We start from the raw sequence: 27,269 nt of genomic DNA, 5'->3' as shown, positions 1-27,269 counted from the left end.
GTACGTGGTTGCAAAGGGCATCAGTGTCTTAACAGCACAATTTGCCAAGGCAGGATACTCTGAGCGCAGCCCAATCCAGAAATCTGGCATAAATTTAATTTTCACAGAACCGCTTGTTTCAATTTCGATGAGGCTCTCTTGTTCAGATATCGATAAGTGGACTGGAGGCAGGCCATGAAAGGGATAACGCCTTCCAGTTGTTTGTGTCATGTGTTTCGGGAAAGTACCTGCGTAATTGCACACCCAACTCACTCAGGTGCTTCTCTATGTCACATTTGACATTGTCCGTAAGCTTGAGTTCATTTGCACACAAAAAATCATACAATGATGGAAAGACCTGTGTGTTGTCCTTGTTAATGCAGACAGAGAAGAGCTCCAACTTCTCAATCATAGCCTCAACATGTGAAAATTATGGTCAGTAAAGAGAACTTTAAGCTCGTCTCTCAAATTTTTATTTTCTGGCAATATATGGTTGATGCCCATATCATGGTTGATGCCCATATCATTGAATAGTGCAGAAAATACACGAGAGTTCAGGGGCCTTGCTTTAACAAAGTTAACCATTTTCACCGTAGTGTCGAAAACGTCTTTCAAGCTGTCAGGCATTCTCTTGGCAGCAAGAGCCTCTCGGATGCTGGATGCTGCAATGTACCCAAGTGGCGTCGGGAGCAACTGCTTGCATGCACATTACCACTCCACTATGTCTCCCTGTCATGACATTTGTGCCATCAGTACAGATACCAACACATCTTGACCACCAATGTCCATTTGATGTCACAAAGCTGTACAGTACTTTAAAAAACATCCTCTCCTGTTGTCCTGGTTTCCAGAAGAGGATGTCTTCCTTAATTGACCCCCCATAAACGAACCGGACATATACCAGGAGCTGTGCCAGGCCCGCCACATCTTTTGACTCATCCAGCTGTAACGCATAAAATTAATTGGCTTGTATGCGAAGCAGTATTGGTTTCAAAACATCTCCTGCCATGTCACTGATGCGTTGTGAAATAGTGTTGTTTGATGAAGGCATCGTCTGTATAGTTTTTTGGGCCTTTTCCCCCAGAATTGTCTCAGCCATATCCGCAACAGCAGGAATAATTAAGTCCTCCACAATAGTATGGTGCTTGCCTGTCCTAGCCACTCGGTAGCTCACCATATAAGACGCTTCTAGCCCCTTGTTATTAATGGTATCTGTTGCTTTTATACATGTCTTACTACTCGAAAGTTGTCTTAATTCTCGCTCAAAAAACTCCTGTGGCTTATTTTTCAAATTGGCATGTTTTGTTTTTAAATGTCTGTGAAGGTTTCATTAAGTTGTGTGAGAGTACTTTTGCACATATAACACACTGTGCCTGAGGAAAGGCACTACTCCCAATATAAGTGAACCCCAAATCAATGTAGTTCTCATCATATTTGCACCTCTTTGACGGTCCAACGTCCCGGTCTGTTGTTCGGTGCTTCCCATGTAAGGGGGCAGTAGCTCTTCGGCTGCATCAGATTCACAACTGTTAGTGTTCATGCTAGCTGGGCTAACAACAAATGTAGAATTACTGATGCTAACATTGGATGTGCTCATGGAAGCAGAACAACTTGTGTCGTCGACAGGTGCAGGTGTAGTACTGCTGGTAGCAGCAGTACTACCAGTAGAGCTGGTAGGTCTCTATATGGCCTTACTTTTTCTAACCATTTATCTATTTTTGAGCAAACAGAATGATCAGCAGCTACGTTTGGCTACATACGGAAGGTTAGTGCAATTCGCGCGAGAGAGTAACCGTTAATGTGATTGGATCTTAATTATTTGACTAGGCTACCTGTATTTAACATTGTGTTGTTATTTCGCTGAACACTAGATGGTTTAATAACATTTTTGGCAGTGAAACGAGGCTAATCAGCCAAGAAAAAAAACTCACCCAATTGTATAGCCCCATTGGAAAAGATAAATGGACTGTTTGAAAATGCAAAGAAATGTTTATTTTTTTATAAATAATTATTATAAAGGATTTTTAAATGTGAATCAAATTTTTATTTGGCGTACCCTTGACGGCATTGCACATACCCCAGTTTGGGAATACCTGAGCTGGCGCGATCTGCTAACACACTTGGCTGATTTACATCTCTACTGTGAAGCAGTTCATGTTGTGATTTTTTTTTTTTTTTTTTTTACTTGGTTCGCTCGCTATTTCTACTGGCTCTCGGCTAGCTCACTTGGTACCACTTTCTGCTAGCTCTAGGCTGCCTCACTGGCTGGCTCTTTCTGCTAGCTCTAGGCTGGCTCTTTCTGCTAGCTCTAGGCTGGCTCTTTCTGCTAGCTCTAGGCTGGCTCCCTGGCTGGCTCTTTCTGCTAGCTCTAGGCTGCCTGACTGGCTGGCTCTTTCTGCTAGCTCTAGACTGGCTCTTTCTGCTAGCTCTAGGCTGGCTCCCTGGCTGGCTCTTTCTGCTAGCTCTAGGCTGGCTCTCTGGCTGGCTCTTTCTGCTAGCTCTAGGCTGGCTCTCTGGCTGGCTCTTTCTGCTAGCTCTAGGCTGCCTCACTGGCTGGCTCTTTCTGCTAGCTCTAGGCTGGCTCTTTCTGCTAGCTCTAGGCTGGCACACTGGATGGCTCTTTCTGCTAGCTCTAGGCTGGCTCATCTGCTGGCTCTTTCTACTTGCTCTAGACTGGCTCACTGGTTGGCTCTTTCTGTAATCGGTACCTATTCCTACCAGCTCTCGGCTAGCTCACTCAGCTAGCTACTTTTTCTAGCACACCCCACTAGCTAGTTTCCTCCGCTCCCTCTGATGTCTATGCAGGTCTGTGGACCCCAGCTGAGTGTCCAGAAAGGATCCCTGTGAAGCTGTACTAGAGGCTGGAGCAGTGCATAGGAACCTGTAAGGGCCTGTAGGCTCCAGGCTGTTGTATATGCTCCAGTGCCAGCAGCAGCAGAGCAGTGCAGCCAGGTCTGCCATCATCCAGCGCAAGGAGAAACCTGTTCTGACAGGCGGTCTTCTCCCACAGCGCACAGTCAGAGACTAGCTGTGGAGCTAATCTCTCCTTACTGTACATACTATCACTGTACCTCTTACATACTGTTATCACCTACAGTACAGTAGAGACAATGCTTACCTGTTGCACCCCTGCATCTAATATAGGAAGCAGTAAAAATATCACTGTATAAGACTTGGGTAATGTTTGGATAAACATCCTTATCTACTATATATGTGTCATTTTTACAAAACGTGGAACGCCCCCGTCTGTATTATCTCACACATGGAGAAACAGTAAGCTTTTAAAACATACGTGTTTCCTGACACAGATTTTCCTCCTAGAAAGTGTGCAAGATTTGCTAATGAGATGAGAGAAGCAGGTGGCAACTCCCATTCAATAGATGGTCCCTTGACAATAACACATTAAATAATAAGAAGCTGTACTCCAAACTGTGAAATCTGAATTCATGCATTAATTGCTGTATATACGGTGCATTCGGGAAGTTTTCAGACCCCTTGACTTTTTCCACATTTTGGTACGTTACAGCCTTATTCTAAAATGGATTAAAAAAAGGACAAAATTCTCATCAATCTACACACAATACACCATAATGACAAAGCAAAAACAGGTATTTAGAAATGTTCTTCCTGGAGCTTGGTGGTTCCAAACTTCTTCCATTTAAGAATGATAGAGGCCACTGTGTTCTTGGGGACCTTCAATGCTGTTGGCCTTATTTGTTACCCTTCCCCAGATCTGTGCCTTGACACAATCCTGTCTCTGAGCTTTACGGACAATTTTCTCTGACATACACTGTCAACTATGGAAACTTATATAGACAGGTGTGTCTTGTCCTAATATTTATATATTTCTCGTCCTAATATTTACAGATTTCTTTATTCTTGTCCTAATATTTAAATGTATATATTTCTTTATTCCATTCTTTGACTTTTAGATTTGTGTATTGTTGTGAATTGTTAGACACTACTGCGCTGTTGGAGCTGGGAACGCAAGACTTTCGCTACACCCGTAATAACATCTGCTAAATATGTGTATGTGACCAATACAATTTGATTTGATTTTGGTTAAAAAATAAACGTAATCCATTTTAGAATAAGGCTAAGTAACAAAATGTGGAAAAAGTAAAGGGGTCTGAATACTTTCCAAATGCACCATATATAATAAAAACACTTTGTCTATGACAGCCAATAGAAGCTCATCATAACACAACCCTTCTTACATGTGTCTCTTGGGGAAAATCTTCTCCATATGCTAGAATAGACATCTCAAACTAAGTCTTCCTATTCCCTGAGACCTAGCAAAGAAAAGATTGAAAACATTGTGTAGAATGTCTGCCTCTAAGAAGACAACTACTGTACGTTCCATTAGAAAATGCAGTAGGTAGAATAATGAGAGCTATACACATCTACTGCATCTCATAACTGGTGTTTGTTTAATAACCTCTAGGATCGGTGTCCCGCCCGCGAGATGGTTGAGCTAACATAGGCTAATGTGATTAGCATGAGGTTGTAAGTAACAAGAACATTTCCCAGGACATAGACATATCCTATATGTGCAGAAAGCTTCAATTCTGCACTGTCCAATTTACAGTAGCTATTACAGTGAAATAATACCATGCTATTGTTAGCGGAGAGTGCACATTTATGAACTTGAAAATGTATTAATAAACCAATTAGGCACATTTGGGCAGTTTTGATACAACATTTTGAACAGAAATGCAATGGTTCATTGGATCAGTCTAGAACTTTGCACATACACTGCTGCCATCTATTGGCCACAATCTAGATTCCTAAGTCATATATGGGCCCTTCTCTTGCATTTCTTTATATTATCTTTTACCAGATCTAATGTGTTATATTCTCCTACATTAATTTCACATTTCCACAAACTTCAAAGTGTTTCCTTTCAAATGGTATCAAGAATATGCATATCCTTGCTTTAGGTCCTGAGCTACAGGCAGTTAGATTTGGGTCATTTTGTCATTTTAGGCGAAAGTTGAAAAAAAGTGTCCGATCCTTAATAGGTTTTAACGGTGGGAAAAGCATCACCTTTTAATGATTCTGTATGTGTGAAAGATACAGTATGCCCATCCCCCAGCACACACAAGACAGTGCATGAAAAAGATGCTTCACAGTCTATAATTATGATGATTTGTGTCTTGCTGGAGAGAACGATGGAAACCTTATTGGTTAAACATCAGATCTGTGAGATTGAAAGGGGGGTTGGGACTGGGTGAAGGGTCTCCAGGGTGAGAGAAGTGACAGGGGAAGGGGGTTGTCACCTGGGGCTTTGTCGCTATGGCGATATACCGTAGATTATATCTTCCACACTGTATGTCACCCATAACAGTGCCTGTGGGATGAGGGTAAGTAAGCGGGATGAACGGGTGGGGTTGTATGTATTATTTGACTGTCAGAGTAGAGGCGTCATTCGCCTAGCCCTTCATTTAACCTTGACGAAAAGGTTCTCCCACCTCATTTACCACTCCCTACTGTCACCTTCACCGAATGCACACTCCCCTTGAGACCAGATGCACTCTGGGACATAATTGCAGAGTGAGAAAGAGCGGTGTGCTCTCTGTACACGTGGGAGAGCGGTGGATAGAATGGCAATAGCGTTCGGGTGCTTCCCAGTTCAACGCCTTTAATAAAAAAAATCTCCGGATAACAGAAAAGGGAGAACCGCGACTGAAGGGGCTTCAAGGTCGACTTGGCGCCAGTGTGTCTGTACTCCTGTATGGTTTTATTCACTGTGACAGTATCTATACAGACTGGCACTCTCTAAAAGATGCCTTCAGAATCTTAGGCCTCTCTATGTCTCATAGTTTTTTCTCCTACTCACATCATAATAATTCACCATGACTAGCTAAATTCTTATCCATCAGATGGAAGGGATCGATCGGCTTCCATTGAGCTTCCACATGGCCTTCTCCGTGCTCCATGCTGCTTTTACGACGATTGAAGTGCTTGTGGGTTTTTTCAATAAACGCCTCTGGTTTAAATGGTACCTGGGTGTGCTGTGCACAAAAGGTCAAGGGGTATTTGGTATTTATTAGGATCGCCATTAGCCACTGCAAAAGCATCAGCTACTCTTCTTGGGGTCCACGTAGAGCCGAGGGGTAGGCCCGTGTCTCATTCTGGGAAGGCTGGTGCTCTTTAATTACATCTCATGAGGGGAGAGAAAATAAGAAAAGAGGAGAAGGGGAGGGGAGGCAGAGGTGTAGAGACTACCGAGGGGGGATGAAACGAGGGAAATAAAAATATATTTTGAGAAAGGACACAACAGCGATAAGATAAAGGGCAAGAGGAAATTGCAAAGCATCCTGCAGAAGGGAGCGAGGAGAGAGTGGGGCGTTCCGTCTCTTTGTGTTGGGGAGAGAGATTTTCCAAAACACTGCCTGTGGACAATCCCATTACTAGCCATAAGACATCCATTGTTTAAGGATAGAACAACTATTGGAGGACAATATTGTGCTCCACAGGGAAAATAGATGCTGTGACTGCTAATGTTATGTCCTTTTCTCCAGTACTGTCATGACCATTATGTCCTCCTCAGCATCTGGCTGCGATGGGTTTGCTCTGTATGATACAGTGTGTGCTTAAGTTAGTGACCCACATATTCTAAAGCTGTGGTAATGACATCGCTCACAGTGGATGAACATCCCTTTAAGCCCCTATTAAGGCTTGGGGGTGGTTCGCCTCGCATTAGAGAGCGTGATACTGTCACTGTCACTGTTTAATGAGATACAGTAGTGACTTGCATCATTTTCTGATCGATCCACAACAATGAAGCTCAGGGTTGGAAGGGGAGAAAATAGGCAGAGGCTAAAGATAAGAAGATAAATGAGAGTCATGGTGCAGAAAACAGAAAAGTACATCATCAAAACTCATCGAGTGGACACCTATTGGTATGAAAGACGTCGTCAAGTTACTGTACACATTAGGGCTATGTGTGACGATCTTGAAAACTGGGACTTAATCTTGGTTAGCGTTTCCATCACCGTTTTTTGTCTCAGTAAGCAAGAGACACAAGGGAAGGATTTACTCATGGGTTTATGTGGCAGTGTTGGCCTGAAGCAACGGTCTGTTGATGAGCAGTTTACAGAGAGCTTTCAGCCGACCGTTCCTGGAGCTTGCCGCCTAATCCTATTCCTTACAGCAGCCGGAGATCTCGAAGGGTGTTTGAAAGTCAGCCCATGTTTTCTTTCTTCCATTTATTCTTCTCTCTTTGGTGATGATGAGGGGGGGGGAGAGGTGAAGGCCAAGGTTTCCAAGGACACATAATGGGCAGACGGGGTTGACATGAAACATATTCTCTCCTCTTTAGCTGCTCCTCTTTAGCTGCAGCTTCCCAGCCAAGGACAAAGGCAAGGAAACAGCTCTGGAGTCGAAGAGCCCAAAGCCTTGATTGTTGTTCACAATGGAGTGGTACTGAATTGTTACCTTTCTTTTGAAATTGGAGGGTTTGTAGCCTTGTTTGTTTGCCGCAGCCGTAGAGGTTGAACAAAATGAACAATCAACTTGTCCTCTGGAATTTGGTTTGAGTGATTTGGACGCTGAATGATAAGGTATTAGGAGTCTGGGGGAGCTAGAGGGAGAACAGTAACGACAACAACAAGATTAGGCTATAAACGACTTCCGTCTTTAAAAATCCAAACGCCTTCTGTCTTAGGCAATCACTGCCTGGGTGAATTCAAGTGAACGCTAAAGGCTGTGTTCAATAAGCTTCAAGGAGTGAACTCGTTCGTACACCTTAACGTGATACTAGGTACATGGAGCTAAAAGTAAACTATTAGAACGAAGAAAAACTCCAGCACACCGGGAATCTTGATGCTTCCCCCAAAAATATGGATCTGTTTGTCTTCTTTTTAACTGTATTCAATAAACTAGAAGGGAAAATAATAATACTGCCTGACCCAGAGTTTCCCAAACTCAGGGTCCCCTTTGCTAGTGTTTGTTTGCACTGTTCTATGCTATGTTTCCTCCGGTGCTAATCTTTGCTTCGCTATATCATTAGACGTACAGTATGTGTGTGGGATTGAGAGTTGATTTAGTACATGACTTTCACCTCCTGTTCTTCCTTTTACATCCTACTCTAGCTCAAGTTCTAGCTCTGTTCAAAGACAGGGAACACCTGCTGTTTGATGCTTGCTTCGAATCAGCCTCACAGATAATACGCACGTTTGAAGAAGAATGTCACAAGATTCTTTTTTAGTTTAAACACTCTCTATCATAAAACTAGGGCACCAGCAAGAGCTCCTGAGCCAAACTCTCACAATTGTTCAATGTGCTTAAGTGTTTTCTCTGGCAATTCTCTAAATATTAACAAGTGTCCCTGCATGACTTTATGTTACCCTCTCAGAAAGTTTCTCTCCATATCTATACATATACAAGTCTTTTTCCTAGCCGCAAGCCTTGGATGTATTGATACACCTGAAGACTTCCAATCAACCCTTACTCCAGGAGATCTACTTCTTCTCTTAGAAGGCAGTGACAGTTGCTGCACATGTCCTTGCCGACTCTCCTGTCCATCAGTTATCCCCCTGTAATGATGCGTGTTGGCTGAGGCACAACTCTCATGCACCGATTCAGACTGCAGAAATCTTCTGTCTGCCAGCCAGGGAAGTCTTAACTACCTGTCCAGTTAAATGAGCACTTCAAGCTAACCTAAGATAATCACTGAACTCTGAGTGAGTGAGTGAGTGAGTGAGTGAGTGAGTGAGTGAGTGAGTGAGTGAGTGAGTGAGAGAGTGAGAGAGTGAGAGAGTGAGTGAGTGAGTGAGTGAGTGAGTGAGTGAGTGAGTGAGTGAGAGAGTGAGAGAGTGAGAGAGTGAGAGAGTGAGAGAGTGAGAGAGTGAGAGAGAAGAGAGAGAGAGAGAGAGAGACGTTTGTTTTATTACCCTTGTGGGGACAAACAATTGATTCCCATTCACAATCTTATTTTCGCAATCCCTTAACCTTTAATAACATATTACTGCATTGGGCTAAATCAGGGTCACACATTGTGTTTCTTGGAAGTCTTAAACAAATTTACTTTGTAACAAAAGTATACACCTCACACACATGGTTATGGGCTTAAAAAAGAAAGCACCTGTACCATGTCAGATGTACTGTAGAGTTAAAATGTATTACATTTAAAGTTTGCATTCCGATATTACACTTTATATATATCACAGTGGACTAAAATATAACAAAACAGTTTAACATAAACACCGTACTTTCTGCATATTTATTTATTATTAAATATGAAATTATGAAAAATATTAATAACATTCCACCAATTAGGCGACTAGAGTGCACTTTGGTCATTCGATTGCAGGAACGGGCTACCCTAACCCTAATTGTAACCCTAACCCTAATTGTAACCCTAACCCTAATTGTAACCCTAACCCCTGAACTTAAAACAGCCTTTTTCCTTGTGGCGACCAGCAAAATGCCCGCACTTGTCTGAATGTTCCTTGTTTTACTATCTTTGTGAGGACAGTAAAACCCAAAAAACACACACAAGCTAATCTGCCCGTGTGACACATTATGTCTCTCCTTTACCAGTCAAAGGCATCACATGAAGAGCATCATTTCTCATACCACATTAAAGATTAAACCAACCTTCCATACTATCATAGGGATTTCAACACATCCAGTTTCAATGTGTCATGTTTCAGTATGTTAACATCAGTCCTCGATTGTACTCGGCATATCAACAGCACTCATTTCATTTCTCGAAGCATCCGGCCATGACACATTTAGAAGACTTGTTGTCCAATTAGCCTTGTCTGTGTAAATAGAAAGCTGAGTAAATAGATGTCTGTCAAATATAACAATACTAACAAAGAACCATCTGAGGCTCAGAGACCAAATGAAACGTGACTTGAAAGTGATAGCCAATAAAGATGGCCGGTTGTCGATCTAGAATAAGATCTGATAGCATTTTGTGTTTTACTATGCTAAGCACAATCTGTCGTTTAACCTCTAAAAGTCTAAGCCGTTGGGGGGGGGGGGGGGGGTTGCACTAAGCTAACATAAGAAAATGTTTTTATATGGCCATACCATGGATAACACCATCGTGTTGGTGAGGGTCTTATCTTTCCATAGAGTGGTCAGATTAGTTTTGTAGGCCAAACCGTTTGGCCGCTAGAGACGTTTTCGTGAGAAGACCTGGTCTAACAAATAGAGCTGTAGCTCTTCCACATTCCACCGCAGATGCGGAAGGACAACATAGGCAGATGTGGTGGATGTAGCTGCAGCCCATGCAAAACAGATACACTATACATACAAAAGACTGTGGACAGCCCTTCAAATGTGTGAATTTGTCTATTTCAGCCACACCCATTGCTGACAGGAGTATAACATCTTTTGTCGGGAGCTTCATGAAATGGGTTTCCATGGCTGCACACAAGCCTAAGATCACCATACACAATGCCAAGCGTCGGCTGGAGGGGTGTAAAGCTTGCCGCCATTGGACTTTGGAGCAGTGGAAACGCGTTCTCTGGACCGATGAATCCTGCTTCACCATCTGGCAGCTCAACAGACAAATCTGAGTTTGGCAGGTGCCAGGAGAACGCTACCTGCGTCAATGCATAGTGCCAACTGTGAAGTTTGGTGGAGAAGGAATAATGGTTTGGGGCTGTTATTCATGGTCGGGCTAGGCCCGTTAGTTCCAGTGAAGGGAAATCTTAACGCTACAGCATACAATGACATTCTAGACGATTCTGTGCTACTTTGTGGCAACAGTTTGGGGAAGGCCCTTTCCTGTTTCAGCACGACAATGCCCCTGTGCACAAATATAGATCCATACAGAAATAGTTTGTCGAGATAGGTGTGGAAGAACTTGACTGGCCTGCACAGAGCCCTATCCTCAACCCCATCGAACACCTTTGAGATGAATTGGAACGCCGGCTGCGAGCCAGGTCTAATCACCCAACACCAGTGCCCTACACCACTAATGCTCTTGTGGCTGAATGGAAGCAAGTCCCTGCAACAAAGTTCCAACATCTAGTGGCAAGCCTTCCCAGAAGAGCCAATAGGCTCTTAAGGATTAATCAGCAGGTCTAAGTAAACAGTGCTTTAAGCTCGTCCACCTACGACAACTGCTTCAGCATTCAACAATGTGATATATCACATTCATGATTCAACTTTACTTTTTTTTTTATACATCAGAGCAACCTATGATACAACTAGGAGTTAGAGATTATGCTGCCACTTATCCTTCCCTATATTTCAAAATGAGCATTGGAACAACATCAAATTGTACCTACAAGTGTATAATGATCATAACAAATGTGAGTGGTATGAATTGTTCTCACCTTGTTCCTGTCATAGGCCACTTTGTGTAAAGTGTTACCCACTTATAATTCTGAAAGTTATAGCAAATATGTGTGGGTCTTGGAAAGAATGTTAATGTGGAATTATAATGATTAAATGCTTTTAAAAAGTTGCAAATGAGGTGTAGTTGGTCAGAACAAATCAATGTTCTGTAAACTCCCACGTGAAGTTCACTCCCACACATAAACACAAGAGCCTTCAGCACCTACTCTAGAGTTCTACTGTGCCATTACTCGTGAAAACAATGTGAGAATGAACTTGCATTTCATATTTTGAAGTAAATGCCTCAGTAGTCTCTCTGTGTAGTTGTCCAGCAGCCCTACAACCTTTCCGTGGGCAAAGAGGGGAAAGCGTGACGTCTTAAACCATGACTCACAAAGAGAGAAGGAAAAGAGAGAACGAAATAGGAGGATGCAGAGAAAGAGGATGGCGAGAGAAGAGAGGCAGCGGCAGATGTCTTCTACCTCTCGTTCAGGGGCTTTGACTGAGTCTGGAGTGAGAGAGAGCAGGAGGGACGTTCCAGTGACTTTCAGCATATTTATAACATGCTTGCGACAAGTAGGCTAACCGAGGATCCAATCTCACCCCATCTCTGTTTACTCATTGGATTAAATTAAAGAACACAGCATCCAATTTCACACCTGGCTTCCTTCAACATAGCACTCCTCCAGCACAGTGTGACAGTCACCCACAGCACAACCTCTCGGCTCTCTTCCCTTCCCACATGTTCCTCAGTATTAGCAAACTGAGCGTGGAGAGAGAAAACCATGTCAGATTTCCAACGGAATGGAAGTTAATTTGCTTAGTGGGATTAGCGATATTGGGTTGAAGTAGTAAGCCGATCTCTTTTCCCAGAGATTTGAAAGAATAGAGACAATTTTGAGAGACGAATTGACTGGTTACTGATTTCCACAGCTATCTTCTCTGCGAATATCTGGCTGATCCATATAGGGGGATAGTTATTTCACAGAGGCTAATTACGTTACTCAGATAAAGGGAGCAATTAAAAGATAAACACCAGTAGGAGTTTGGTGACCTCTAACCTCTAATAGCAGCTGTCTGTGTTATTTCTACATTTCACTGCATAATGGTACCTTAGTGGTACTGTGTAATTACGTAGAGCAAAAATGTCAATACTATTTAGAAGATGTACGATCTTCCCATGTGTTACAGTAGGTTTACACAGCTGCTGTAAAATCATATGTACAGATGTTTCTTTAAAGGATCTTTCAGGCAGCTACCATAAGGGTTCCTTACCAGAATGATCATAATGATAACCCCTACACAGATGGATACTTACAGACGGAAGATCTTAAGTTGAGCCAGTTTGCTACTGGAGGAAAATAATCGTGCAACAAAAAGAAATTGGGAATGATTATGTGGATTATGATTAATGAACATTTTGGCAGGGGTTGATACATTTCTCGTAAGGGAAAATCAAGTCTAAACTTTCTAAACGGAAATGTCAAACTTTAGAAGCCTTTCTAAAACCTCCAATACACTACATGTTTTAAATGTCCTGCATTGCAGGAAAGTTCTCCAGACTGATCAAATTAAAATCCAACATCTGTAGGGCTATGAAATACAACCAGACATCATGCAGAGGTTGGATAAGGTCTCTTTTGTGGGTCTTAATTCCAACACATGGGGAAGAGAGAAGGCTGAGTTATCACCCTACTTGCATAATGCATGACATTTACATGAATACTACAGTACAATTCACATTTACATGTATTTTCTATTCGGGAAGAGACATTATCGTATTACTACTACATGATGATAGACAGAGAAGAGATGCCATCAAACCTCTGAGAGAAAGGTGAGCATTGTCTCACATAATGGCCTCAATACTCCACAATCCCAGTAGACAGGATGTGGAGGAAGTCAGGCGTGTCAGACAGACAAAGGCCCACCAACCCAATCCTCATTAAAAGATGATCCCACTTTTATTTAAGAGCTTTATCACCGGATATCCTGTGGCTCAGATGTGTGTGTGTGTTTGTGCGTATGCGTGTCATTAGGGACCTGAGGAATCTTCTGGTACCATGTCCGATTAATGCCCACACAATGACAACGTGGTGTAGAGGCTGCCGGGGCAGGTCACAGTCCGATGGACCCGGAAAGAACCATTCTGACAGGTGGGTTCATATACACCGACAGGTGGGAAATGCACATAACATGCACTGCTTGTCAGGAAGCCTATAGCAAGACTTTCCCAACTTCAGTTCATCCATATGCAACACAACAAAGATGTTTAAATAATGGTAGCCAGGGGATCCTCAACTTGCATGCCTCTAAAATGTTCACGAGCGAAAGATACCTTCCACAATGAGAGCATTCTCTTCTATGAGCGATTAGCATGAATGAAAACTCTTTGACCTAGAGGTCGACTAAGACCCACAGACAATTGTGTGTCCATGACTGCTGACCATTTGTGTGTACATGACTGTTTTTGACAAAGACTGTAAGTCCTTCGCGAGCAGCTCCCCAGTAACCTGTGGGGGCCTTTTAGCCTGGGGCCACAAAACACCACTCACCAAACATGTTCCCAATGTGGCCATTCCTGGTCAGGGGCCGTAGCTCGTTCTTGCCCCAGGCGAAGCTCTTGTAGTTGTCCCAGGCAAACTTCATCATCTGAAACACAAATACAGGTGACGGGGTTAAGAACACAGGTCAGTCACTAAACTGATGGCAAACCACCTGATTCACAACAACAGCCTTAATTAAACTGGAATGGTGGCCTGCAGCAATGTCAATGAGGGATTATTGTTTTGCTGTGGATTTAAGACAGGCATGCAATTATCACACACAAACCACACAGGTAAGCAATGCCATTGACAATACGCCCAACTAACCCTGTTAAATCAAATTAAAAACAAGGTGGATCGCCATTCTCCTTCCAAAAACCTTCCAAGATCTCCTCAATTAAAAATAATCATGTTTTTTCCCACTGACTGATATGGTCAAAGTGATTTAATTGTGTTATGCCAACAACAAAATTAACCAGGTTTTCTGCATTTTAGGCAGTGTAAAATGAAGGGTTTAGGGTAGAATGGTATCTACAGAACAAAAAAGGTGGAGCTGTTTATTTATTGAACTAGGCAAGCCAGTGAAGAACAAATTCTTATTTACAAAATTCTTATTTACTACCCCGGCCAAACCCGGACGACGCTGGGCCAATTGTGCGCCACCCTACGGGACTCCCAATCACAGCCGGATGTGATTCAGCCTGGATTCGAACCAGGGACTAAAATGCTGCCTCTTGCACTGAGATGCAGTGACTTAGACTGCTGCGCCACTCAGGAGCCCAATTTAATGATGATGGCTGGAAGAGCCCATGCATCAAATGAATGCATAACTTTATGACTAGGCAGACACTGACAGCAGCCGAGGCAGTGTCTCAGGCGATGTTCTTGTTCGTTTTCTCTTCTCGAGGAGGCGATGAACTTAAGAGAGTTGATTCGTTAATATGTACATTTTGTTTCGATGTTGAGTAAAGGCTATGCAAGTTCGCGCTCTGTGTGGCTGAGCTTGTAACTTTGCAGGACATTCTGGAAACTATGTTGCAGACCTCCAGTACAATCCCCTGGACGTCTGTCAAAGCTTTTTTTCTGCCGTGAAACATATTGTACTATCAATGAGGATAAGAATATTAGTAGCGTATGATCTTGTGAATATGAATCAATCATAAAAACACAAAAGGAACACTTGAGCCCACTGCTATAAATGTAAATATTGAAACAAAAGCAGAATTCCTACTTCCTGTAAATCTCCCACCGAGGAAATTAGCTAACCACCACACCACCCTAGCATGTCAGAATTTGATTTGGTTGACTGACAGACCAGGAATAGTCTTTTTTCAGAGGCGGAGTGGTAATATGATGTGATTTATATCGTGAACACTGAATGAGTCTGTGGTAGTCTCCAGAGGTTAATTGAGAACAGGCTAGCAGCATCCATCTAAGCCCAAGACACACATGCAACATATACTGAACCAAAATATAAACCGCAACATGTAAAGCCTTGGTGCCATGTTTCATGAGCTGAAATAAAAGATCTCCGAAATGTTTCATGTGCACAAAAAGCTTATTTCTCTCAAATTCGGTGCGCAAATTAGTCTATGAGAGAGTGTTCTCACGTATAACAGCTAAAGCCTCCGTAACAGAGAGGGAAGACAGATCTTTAGATCTAAAAGCACTAGCAACTGGTGACAAAAGGGGTCAAGGTTCAAGAAAGGCTGAGAGCCGAGCTGGTGCTACCTGGGCTGGTGAGTTCGAGCAGTAATGGAGTCAGCTCGGCTTACATCAGTGCAGGTCGGGCAGAAACAACAACATCCTGCTTGGTGGCCTAATGCAGGTTTACACACACACACGTATACAAACGCTTGCTCACCCATCCACACACACAGGGATGCGACAGTCACCACAGGTGGACACTCAGTGTCATTGTTGAGCCTTTGCAGAGTAGTCGTCCAAGCCATTTTGAGCGGGCATCGTTTCAAAAGAAGCTTTCTCGCCTAGAGATATGCCAATATTAACGCCAATAATTTATGCAGGACCGCATCCAGTGAAAGTAAAGAACTAGCTTGAGACATGATTTGGGGATTAGCATCAAGGATATTGATGGTGCAAATTTGTTTGCTCGGCAATAACTCTTCAGGCAGGGCCAGAAAGACTAGCATAGGTGTTGGGTCCAAGAGAGGACACTAAAGTTTACAAAACCAGACAAAATACTTTTCCTTCGAGCAAAGGATTCAGGTTTCAGTTGAAATACACGTTTTCTAAACGCTAGATTTGCTCTACTCCCCAGGGATAGAAAGTTGAATGGAAAAAATGACCTTGACATAAATGCTGGGGTTTTGTAAACGTTTGAACTCTGTGTTCACCGTATCTGGACTGGGGAAGCTCTGCAGTTAAAGCACAAATTAACTGAGTGTGTAGAGATCGCAAAATGCAATCTGTACAGAATGAGAAACGGCAGCAGGAAATATCCCAGAATAATACAAACTTGCCAGATACTGTGTTTTCTGATATAATTTCCCTTTTAATATTCAGGTCCAGTGGCATAGTAATCTACACAGAAATGGTCTAATATACAGAATAATAGATAACGTGTTCACTCAGATAATTCCTCAAAAGTAGTAGGGTGCTGAATCCTCGTATCAAATATATTTCTAGTTAACGCAGCAAGATTAGAGAGCGTTCGGCTTGTTTACTGGAACGTACAGGCATCACTCAAAGCCTCCTACCTAACTCCTACTCCGCACTATTCCCCCAGTGGCTCTAGCAGCCAGCTGGATGTGATGTTCCACACAGACTGTAGATACAACATAGAGATAATTACTGATGGTTCCACACCAGCGTAGAGGAGGACACCGGCCTGTATAATTATATCCGCTGACATTGTTGTGATCAGTAGGGCGGCGTGAGATGACCAGGGTCAGAGACCGCCAGGATCACAGCGGCAGCGCACACACACACACGCGCACGCACAATCAGAGACCACACCAATCGATAGCACCCACTACAGCCCTAGTACGCTTCCACCCAGGCAACCTTTCTAGGAGAGCAAATGGATGGGGGCAAACTGTTGCCAGGGGTAAATACGTTAGACATATGGCGCCTGTCGTAACTGCTCTTTGGCTCATTAATTGGCTGGTTGTTGGGCAAAGCAGTTCAATAGCAGCCAGTGATTAAAATGAATCACACATTTATCAGGATGCAATTTGCCAATTCCATTCCCTGAGGTCGGAAGTCAATGCTTTCCAACCCGACTCTCGAGGATTTTCGCACGACAACACGCCGACATGAAAAACAAGATGGCTTAGAGCGCTTCAGTGAATATGCTACCACCAAACAGATTTATCAAAATCTCCTGGGAAAGATGCAGTATCACCGGTTTTGATCGTAGCAAATACAACAAAATGATGAGCAAAGAAAATCATTACAGAGACATTTGTTTTCCTTACATTAATGAGAAAACTCACTGTCTGATCATTTGACGAAAGGCTCTGAAAGACTTTAGGTTTTCTAATTAAAATCAGCTGTAAATAAGCAGCTAGCTGTAGATGAGCAGCAAACGCCACAAATACACCATGGACATGCCAAGCCTGGTATGGAGTACATTTTAGGACACCATCAGCCTCAAAGGGGGGTTGACGATTGACACAAAAAGGGTGAGGCTTGAGGCTGAGGGTGGCCTAAAATGGATACCATACTCTAGGTCACAACTACCCTCTCCTCTGTAAAGGGTTAAAAGCGCAGAATATTGGCCAGCAGGAAATACCACGAGCCCCTAGTGTGTAAACCACTACCCCTGGACCAGATGAAAATAAAGGGCAGCCATTAATAACTGGCTGCTGGTTCTCTTCAGCCTATCAGCTCAGCACGGTTTCTCAGCAGGGGACACACTGGCCTGTCTTTACTCAGCTCTGGACAGACAGCATGGCATGCTGGGAAGAAAAAGGGCTTCTGTAATGGAGCAGGGCACATGAAGAGAAGGTGACAACAGGACCTTTAACCCTATGGTTTTTCCTGAACTAAGGCTGGGCAACGGATAGAACTGGCACCGAATGTCCTTAAGGCAAAAAGATATGGTGTCCATATTAGGACAGCCTCAGTCCCAAAGACTATATACACCTTCTCTTCAGTTTGTTCCAGTACGCACCAATCAACAGTTTGCTGTGCTGTTGCGGCTGCAGAGACACCATTTCGAGAGCTTGTGACTACAAGGTTCCATCTGCAAAAGGAAGATTCTGAGATAATTGGCTTTAAAGTTCCGAACCCTCATTGGTTTGAATGGTGTATTCTTTTAGACTTAACAACATGAATTGGGGGTATTTAGAGTACTATTTAGGTAGAGAACATTGACCAGAACAAGGTTACGTCAGTAACTCAATTGTAGATAGAAACGTATAGTCCCAAGCTCTCGATTTGCCACCTTCTTAATAATCACCTATTTGCACAAACAAAAACTGTGAAGGTACGGACACCCACACATTATTGGTAAAAGTGGAGCATATGTGTTTGTGCACTCTCCAAGGTGATTCATACCGTATCCTTATTATGAATTATTAATCATCACGGTACAAAATAATGCGAGCAGAAAAACAAGCTTGAACGTTTGTATTGAGAGAGCCTGTAAGGTCATGTACTATATGGAGTGGATCGGGAGCCTGGTGGTCATTAATATAGACCAGGTCTGTTGTGTTAGAATGGACACGCAACAGCAGCTCTGAACATAGCCTGTGTACCCCTGTAGCAGGGTTTTAACACACAGCTTAGCAGCAAACTTTTTTTACTGGATCCAATATATAGAAGTCATCATATATTATCCGATTTTGGATAATGTATCCAAATGTATTCATTCCTAATGCTTTACTCAAAATATTCACATCAACTGAGCAAAAAAAGAAACGTCCTCTCACTGTCAACCGCGTTTATTTTCAGCAAACTTAACATGTGTAAATATTTGTATGAACATAACAAGATTCAACAACTGTGACATAAACTGAACAAGTTCCACAGACATGTGACTAACAGAAATGGAACAATGTGTCCCTGAACAAGGGGGGGGGGTCAAAATCAAAAGTAACAGTCAGTATCTGGTGTGGCTACAAGCTGCATTAAGTACTGCAGTGCATCTCCTCCTCATGGACTGCACCAGATTTGCCAGTTCTTGCTGTGAGATGTTACCCCACTCTTCCACCAAGGCACCTGCAAGTTCCCTGACATTTCTGGGAGGAATGGTCCTAGCCCTCGCCCTCCGATCCAACAGGTACCAGACGTGCTCAATGGGATTGAGATCCGGGCTCTTCGCTGGCCATGGCAGAACACTGACATTCCTGTCTTGCTGGAAATCACACACAGAACGAGCAGTATGGCTGGTGGGATTGTGATGCTGAAGGGTCATGTCAGGATGAGCCTGCAGGAAGGGTACCACATGAGGGAGGAGGATGTCTTCCCTGTAACGCACAGTGTTGAGATTGCATGCAATGACAACAAGCTCAGTGCGATGATGCTGTGACACACCGCCCCAGACCATGACGGACCCTCCACCTCCAAATCGATCCCGCTCCAGAGTACAGGCCTCGGTGTAACGCTCATTCCTTCGTCGATAAACGTGAATCCGACCATCACTCCTGGTGAGACAAAACCGCGACTCGTCAGTGAAGAGCACTTTTTGCCAGTCCTGTCTGGTCCAGCAACGGTGGGTTTGTGCCCATAGGCGACGTTGTTGCCGGTGATGTCTGGTGAGGACCTGCCTTACAACAGGCCTACAAGCCCTCAGTCCAGCCTCTCTCAGCCTATTGCGGACAGTCTGAGCACTGATAGAGGGATTGTGCGTTCCTGGGGTAACTCGGGCAGTTGTTGTTGCCATCCTGTACCTGTCCCGCAGGTGTGATGTTCGGATGTATCGATCCTGTGCAGGTGTTGTTACATGCCTCATGCCTCTTTGCAGCATGCCTAAGGCACGTTCACGCAGATGAGCAGGGACCCTGGGCATCTTTCTTTTAGTGTTTTTCAGTCAGTAGAAAGACCTCTTTAGTGTCCTAAGTTTTCATAACTGTGACCTTAATTGCCTACCGTCTGTAAGCTGTTAGCCTCTAAACGACCGTTCCACAGGTGCATGTTCATTAATTGTTTATGGGTCATTGAACAAGCATGGGAAACAGTGTTTAAAACCTTTACAATGAAGATCTGTGAAGTTATTTGGATTTTTACGAATGATCTTTTAAAGATAGGGTCCTGAAAAAGGGAAATGTATTTTTGTTGGCGAGGTTACATCCCATTACGTACAAAGGGATTAGGACAACTGTATCAAGCAAATTTGGGCTAAAGAGAGCTTTTATTTTTGATTGGCGAAGCAGTGCATCACATTGGAAATGTATCAACTGCATTGACTGTAACTCTTAGAAACCCAAATGGTGCTTCCAGCGTGGATTGGATCACTGAGCTGGTGCGTAACAAACACGTTATCGAACACATGGCATCACAAGCTGTGCAGGGACCAACATGTGTAGTCTGCCACCCAAAAGAGGTATGGAGAGAAAGCCCGGGCTTAGACTGGCAAGCCGCAACGCTTTGGAGCCTTTTCCGGATGCCTAACTATGGCAGATCTCCCGCTTAGCCAGCACAGTGAGGGCCCTCGTCACAATGATATTTAATCCATACCTCCCCTGGTTATGTGAGACCCTTCAAAGTGCCTGCTCTTAAATTATAAATCCCTCCGCATCGCAAAGACTGAATGAGGGAGGACATTTGACAGGCATTCAGTACCCAACTACAGAGAGTTAGCATGTATGGAACGATGGAGATGGAGGGTGGGCTAAATCAATTAGCAGGATGGCTAAGTAAAACTACTTCTTTGGCAGAGGGTAAGATTGTAGGAAAGGAAGGACAACGTACAGTATGGTACATCCGGCAGTATTTCGTCGGGGTGAAAGCTGTAAGGTGAGAGAGAGAAGATGGAAGGCGGGAGTGAGGGACGACGCATAGACTGATTAAAGAGGGAAATACTGAACTAACAGCCATCCAGGAGTCAGTGAGGGAAGAGGAGCCTTTGTTAGAGAGCAGAAGGTACTGTACACTCGTGTAAACACCCTTGCTATTGCTGACAGAAAGACAGGAATCGGGAATATTATTCATATAGCATAGGAAACTGACAGAAAGCTTTCCAGATCACACTTTTGAAGGTTATCAACCCTTTAATGGCACTGCATTCCATAAAAATCATGTTCCTGGAAATGCAAGGTATATGCATGCTGATTGCTGAATAAGGACACTCACAGTGACACCATTTTTCACATCCCTGATAACAGAGAATAGAGAGTGAACAAGACATTTTTCATATGGAAGAGAATAAGGGTACTGTGGGTTAACCACTTCCACCGTGCTGGCTAAAATAGCTCCCACCTCACCTCCACGCAGTTACAATTGTCTATTGCTTCAAGAGGGGTTTTGCCTTCACTATTAAGCCCAATATCTGAGGTGAAAATTATAGTGAAGCGTGATGCCAACCTGCACTGCCAACCTGCACTGCTCTCCTGTCTACCCCATACCTTCCTCAAACCATTCTGCCCAGCAACAGGGTAGACTTGTTTGATATGGAAAGCAATGGTCTGTGAATGGCCAAGGTCTGAGAGCTTGAGCCTGTGCAGTCCATGTACAAGTACATACGGTCCAGAATGCTCAGTCGGTTGGAGCATGTTGCTGGAGGAGATATCAAGGTTGTCAGTTATACATTTCCACCTCACATATCTCATAATAACACTTGCTATGTGATAATAAGTCATTTTAGATACATGTACGTTCGATAAACACATCATAGTACATGAGAAGTAACAAGTGGGTTCTCAGGGGACGAATAAAGGAATGAATAAGTGCTAGCCTGTTCTACACTGATACACACACGACAGCGTCAGTCAGGCAATCGTCTTAATCTTAACGTCTTAATCCTCCATCTCCTACGAAGCTGTCAATCAAACCAGCATCCGCTCTCCCTCCCGGTAAGAATGGTACAGTTCTCATCCCATCTCATTTGGACACCCACTGCTCCCAGCGGGAATGCTGCATTATTCCCCCCAAAAAAAGAGATGAGAAAAATCCCCAGATGTATCAATCCCCACTCTGACATGTTTCCATCTTCTATGTCGGGCTTCTAGCCATACATCCTCGTTTGGAGGGAAAATGCGAGAATGGGGGAAAAAACAGTGCATGTGCATTATTGGAAGCTTGAAATAGATAAACCAAAGAGTGTGGAATATGGAGATTCATTGTGTTTCTTCACACACACACACACACACACACACACACACACACACACACACACACACACACACACACACACACACACACACACACACACACACACACACACACACACACACACACACACACACACACACACACACACACACACACACACACACACACACACAAACAGCAACCCATCACAGCTCAGTGTGCAAGGCAGCCATTTAGAAGTCACTTGCTTTAATCACACTCAAGTGCTGAACAGACAGTATTCAAATCCCGACAAGGCCGTGCACAATGAGAGGGACTCTGATCTCTGAAGACTCCAATGCCAAGCTACCCTGACTTCAGCGGTATCAGTCTCTCTCTGTCTGTCTGTGTATCTTTCTTTCTTTTTATACGGTTGATACTGGTTCTACCATGGTTTTATCTCTCTCTCTCTATCTCTCATACACTATTTGTCCCTCTCTCTCTCCGGTTCTCTCTCACCAATAACTTACTTTGAAGGAGTAAGAGCTGGAAAATCTATTCCTCCAAACTCCTACAACACATTGTGAGTGACAAGGAAACTGCATTCAAGATGATGTATATAAACATTACACTTCTACTAAGAGAGGGATTGTATTTAAACTGAACGAGGTGTAAGCCAGGGGCCTCCTCTGGCTCCCAGCACAGATGGCGTGTTAACCTCTATGTCCACGGGGCCCTCGGGATCCTAACTGTCCCACTGGGTCTAAAGAGTACCATTAAGAATTATAGAGCTGGCCCTACAGTGTAGAAGACTGAGCACACACAGGGCAATACGCCCTCCAGTGGATTAGACAGACAGACAGAGACACAGAAACACAGAGACAGAGAGACAGAGAGAGAAAACTATACGTCACCAAAAATGTATTAAAACTTATATAGACTTACACAGTTATTATGACACCTTCCTGAGGACGTCCTCCAACCTATCCGAGCTCTTGCAGCATGAACTGACATGTTGTCCACCCAATCAAAGGATCAGATAATTAATATAGTACTGAGAGCATAAGCTACAGCTAGCTAGCACTGTAGTGCTAGCAAATGCAGCTAGCGAGTTTACCCTACTCAAACACCCTGCTCAAACAGAGGGATGCAATGTTAGCTAGCTGGCTATGACTAGCCAACACAACACTGGAACTCTTCCAAGTCAAGGTACGCTTTTGGTTTTATTAATTTATTGCCACCGGGGCCTGCCGGTGTACCTCCTTACTGACTGTACACTGTAACGTCACCGCATGATTGTAGTGGGTTTATTAACACATTAGTTATATTAGCTATGTTGACTATGACATTAATTTAGCTCATATGGGGACAAAGATGTAGGCTGTGTTTAGCGGTTATGACATGGTTTGGATTAGAATGTTTTTTTCGCCTGGTCACATACAGCTGATGTGTTGTGCATTGAAGTCCACAAACGAAGGGAAAAGGTGAGCGGGGGAGAGTGCATAGAGGAGAGAAGGAATACAACGTGACTGCTATGAAAGTGAACTGCGTTTACGCGTGATCAGGGGTGTATTAATTCCGCCGATTCTGTTGAAAAATGTTTCTTAAACAGAAGCAAACGGAACAGGGATAAAAAAAATACCTAAATTTGTCCATAGAAACTCTTGTTTTTCTGTCACCTACTGACAGCTGCGGTCTCTTGCCGCTAGCAATGTGTGTGTGTGTGTGTGTGTGTGTGTGTGTGTGTGTGTGTGTGTGTGTATTGTTTATGTGTCTTATCACACTATTACTGACACATGCAAGCACAAACATACAGTATATACACACACACACACACACACACACACACACACACACACACACACACACACACACACACACACACACACACACACACACACACACACACACACACACACACACACACACACACACACACACACACACACACCTCAATAAACACGGATGCAGAATAACTCTGAATTTTGTTCAAATACAGTACTAGGTATGCAGTTATAATACTAGCCTAAATACAGTAGGGGTGTGTACGTAGGTGTTTATGCAAATCCCTTCCCTCCCATGTGTCTGTGTGTGTGTCTCTATGGCTGCGTTTACACAGGCTAATTGATCTTTTGACTAACAAGATCAGCTCTGAAAAAGATCTGATGTGAAACGATCTGATGTGATTGGTCAAAGGCCAATTAGTGGAAAAAAGATCAGAATTGGGATGCCTGTGTGAACGCAGCCAAGTTTTTTCAGAGCCAGCAACAATACTTCAACTTTAAACAGTCCCCAACCAAATAGTACTATACCGTTCAATGTTGACCACAAAACCTCAGAAAAAATATATAATTTCACACCACATACCACATGAGAAGGTGGCTCCATAAATATTCATATAGCCTCCAAGACCTCGTTGCTGTCCGCCTTCCCTCCAGACACGCTGTGTAATGCAATTGTTATGTTTGTGCCACAAGCGGGGAAGTGTCTCTTTAATCTGAGAAGGGCAGGGAGGATCATTGGTAATAAATCACCCCTCCACCCTGGCGTGGCAGCTCCAGACAGGAGGCCTTAACGAGGTGCTGTGTCATCACCTGGAGGGGGAGGAAGAGGGGGAGGAAAAGGGGGAGGAAGAGGGGGAGCCGATGGGGACCTCTGGCAGAGAATGCATCAGCTCCACCCCTCTTCACAGCGTACCTCTCCCCTCCTTCTCCCCACACCAACTACCACTGGCTCCTACATCAGTGAGGAGCCATTTCCTCCCAGTAAAAAACACATTTATATGGAGCAGCTTGAGTAGCCTACCTTAGCAGGACCCTGAAGGCCAGTGGAGGGGTCTAACTCAGCCACCCAACTCAGCACAAACCTGCGGACGGTTATCACGAGCCGAAAATAAAGGAGGCACCACGACAAGGGACAGCAGCATATACTGAGAGCTGTACAGCAGCTAGTTCACATAGAAATAATGGCTGTCTGCTAGCTCCACTTGACTTGACTACTGAACAACTGAACACAGCCCTAATGGCAATTAGAGGGAGCGATTTGTTTGAGTTATACAGGTATATATTCAATGGAATAAAAACAGTGTGACGGAAGGTTTGTTTGGGTAAATTTATTGAAATTCTAATGGTTCAGATGGCTCTGCATCTGACAAAAGGGATGCTGGGAAATGCACAGCGTGCTTGGAAATAATTTACTTTGTCAAATGGTGTCAATGGAGAACATGTATTCAATACAGAATGTTGAACACCCTGTCTCCTTCGGCCGTAATGCTATGTTTACAGAAATTGTTTACTTGGAACATAATAGATGTTTTTTGCCATGGAAACATTTTGCCATCTCTTACAAGCACAACTAATTAAAAGTACATGGTCCTTGGTTTTCACCGTCCAATTCCGTCTAACTAGAGTACTTACTTTGAAATATTATTATTCACCTTATTAATGATAAACAGGGTGGAACATTTCTGCAAATATAAAAAAAAAATATATATGAAATCACTTTGAAACACCATTAAATCAGTCCCTCCACTGAGTATTCTGTCTCTGTCTCTGTCTCTCTCTCAAACACACACACACAAGCATAAAGACTACCTATCGTAGAGAATCTATTAGTTTATATCAAATTACTGCATCTTGTATTCCTATCCATGTAAAAAGGATAAAGCAGCCTAATGAGCAATTTGAGGATTCAAGATCGACTATGAGGTGACTCTCCTCTGTGTACCTGTGTGTGTGTGTGTGTGTGTGTGTGTGTGTGTGTGTGTGTGTGTGTGTGTGTGTGTGTGTGTGTGTGTGTGTGTGTGTGTGTGTGTGTGTGTGTGTGCGTGCGTGCGTGCGTGCGTGCGTGCGTGCGTGCGTGCGTGTTCGCCAGACTCTGTGTGCGTGCATGTGTTTGCTCCTGCCGGCCTGCGTCTGCTCGTCTCTCCAGCAGAGAACTTTACCCACTTTGCTTCCAATCGGATCATTAGGAGAGTGTGCATGGCCTGTGCCTAGAGGCCTCCAGAGTCTACAGACGTGAAGACTCCATGAAAGACTCACGCCGGGAGAGTAAAATAGCCACAAACAGCCTATTTAAATGGCTGGTTTGGGGTCCTGGGCCCTAGTGATGGTGCTGACCCGAGTTTCGGTCTGCTTAAATGCCCCCATTAGACCTCATAGGGGAGCAATGAGGAGAGAAAGAGAGAGAGGCACAATGGAGCTCCGCTATATACAACAGCCATGCTTATGAACAATAGTCGCTCAGTAATACGTCCTTGTATTAAAGACAATGACTAGGCGTAATGATATTTAGTCCAATTGGTAATTGAGGTGTTTGTTATATCTTCCCTTTGATGTGATTGGCGTATATTTGCCCTCTGGCATGCTTTAGTTATCTCTGCCCGCAGGAGCACGGCTCGCAGTGCCAGTCAGAGTGGGCAAAGAGCAGGCACAGGGTAGGCTGGGGAGATGGCAGGACAGGGGCCTAGGAACATGGTCAACTTGCCCAATGGGCACCAGGCTGGTGGACCGAGTGGGCAGACCACCAGCCACTAATGGGCATGGGGATGGAGAGAAGGGGGCAAGGCTAGGGAGGGATGTCCAGAGCCCTGAAGGCACAGCAAAGCTGCAAGAGGGCTTGGTGGTCATGGACAGCGATAAGGGACACAGAGAGCAGCAGTATGTGTACGGGTGAGTGGGGACCACTAAGGAAGGGGCTGTTGACCAGTGAGGCTAAATTCTATATGTGAGGGTAGAATTTCTGTACATTCCCTGAAATGACTGTATTTGCATAAACAAATGCTACTGGAATCTCAAAATCCACATACGGATTCATAGGATTTAATATGCAGAGGCATCAACACAACATATTTCCTTTCGATTCTGTCTAAGCCGAGGGAGTAGGACAGTGCGGTAGTAGTCGGTAAGGTAAGACACTTCAGAATACAGTATATCATGGTTCAAGTGAGTCATTTATTTCTCCCACAACTTCAGTGGAGTTACATACTGGGGACTGTAAGGTTGCAGGTTGACAAATGCACAAAGCTAAAGTGAACTAGTCCGACTTTCGCTTCTCTTTTCCTTTTCTCCGGATCACCGGGCTGGCCCAATCGATAAGTGCTGTAAGAGAAGTTGATGAACTTTGAAGAGGTGGATGTCGGGTGGAAGTCAAGTGCTAGCTCTCTGAAGTTCTCGGGGGGAAACAAGCACTGTTCACAAAAAGGCCACCGCCACCCTCTCTTCTCCCCTCCCCTCCCCACCCCTCACC

General features: G+C 43.9%; 1 protein-coding gene across 3 annotated transcripts in view; it reads right to left on the bottom strand.

The window, feature by feature from the left end:
* LOC129837231 (mannosyl-oligosaccharide 1,2-alpha-mannosidase IC-like) overlaps positions 1–27,269 on the bottom strand; it is a 210,754-nt gene that overhangs the window by 98,194 nt on the left and 85,291 nt on the right. For all 3 annotated transcript variants that reach the window (XM_055903228.1, XM_055903230.1, XM_055903229.1), the window contains exon 2: positions 13,836–13,932. In XM_055903228.1, coding sequence (XP_055759203.1) covers positions 13,836–13,932 — 97 coding nt within the window. The remainder of the gene's footprint in view (positions 1–13,835; positions 13,933–27,269) is intronic.

This window comes from Salvelinus fontinalis, chromosome 38 (genome assembly GCF_029448725.1).
Source record: "Salvelinus fontinalis isolate EN_2023a chromosome 38, ASM2944872v1, whole genome shotgun sequence".
In the NCBI taxonomy this organism is placed as follows: Eukaryota; Metazoa; Chordata; class Actinopteri; order Salmoniformes; family Salmonidae; genus Salvelinus; species Salvelinus fontinalis.
This window is presented reverse-complemented; position numbering and strand designations above follow the sequence as displayed.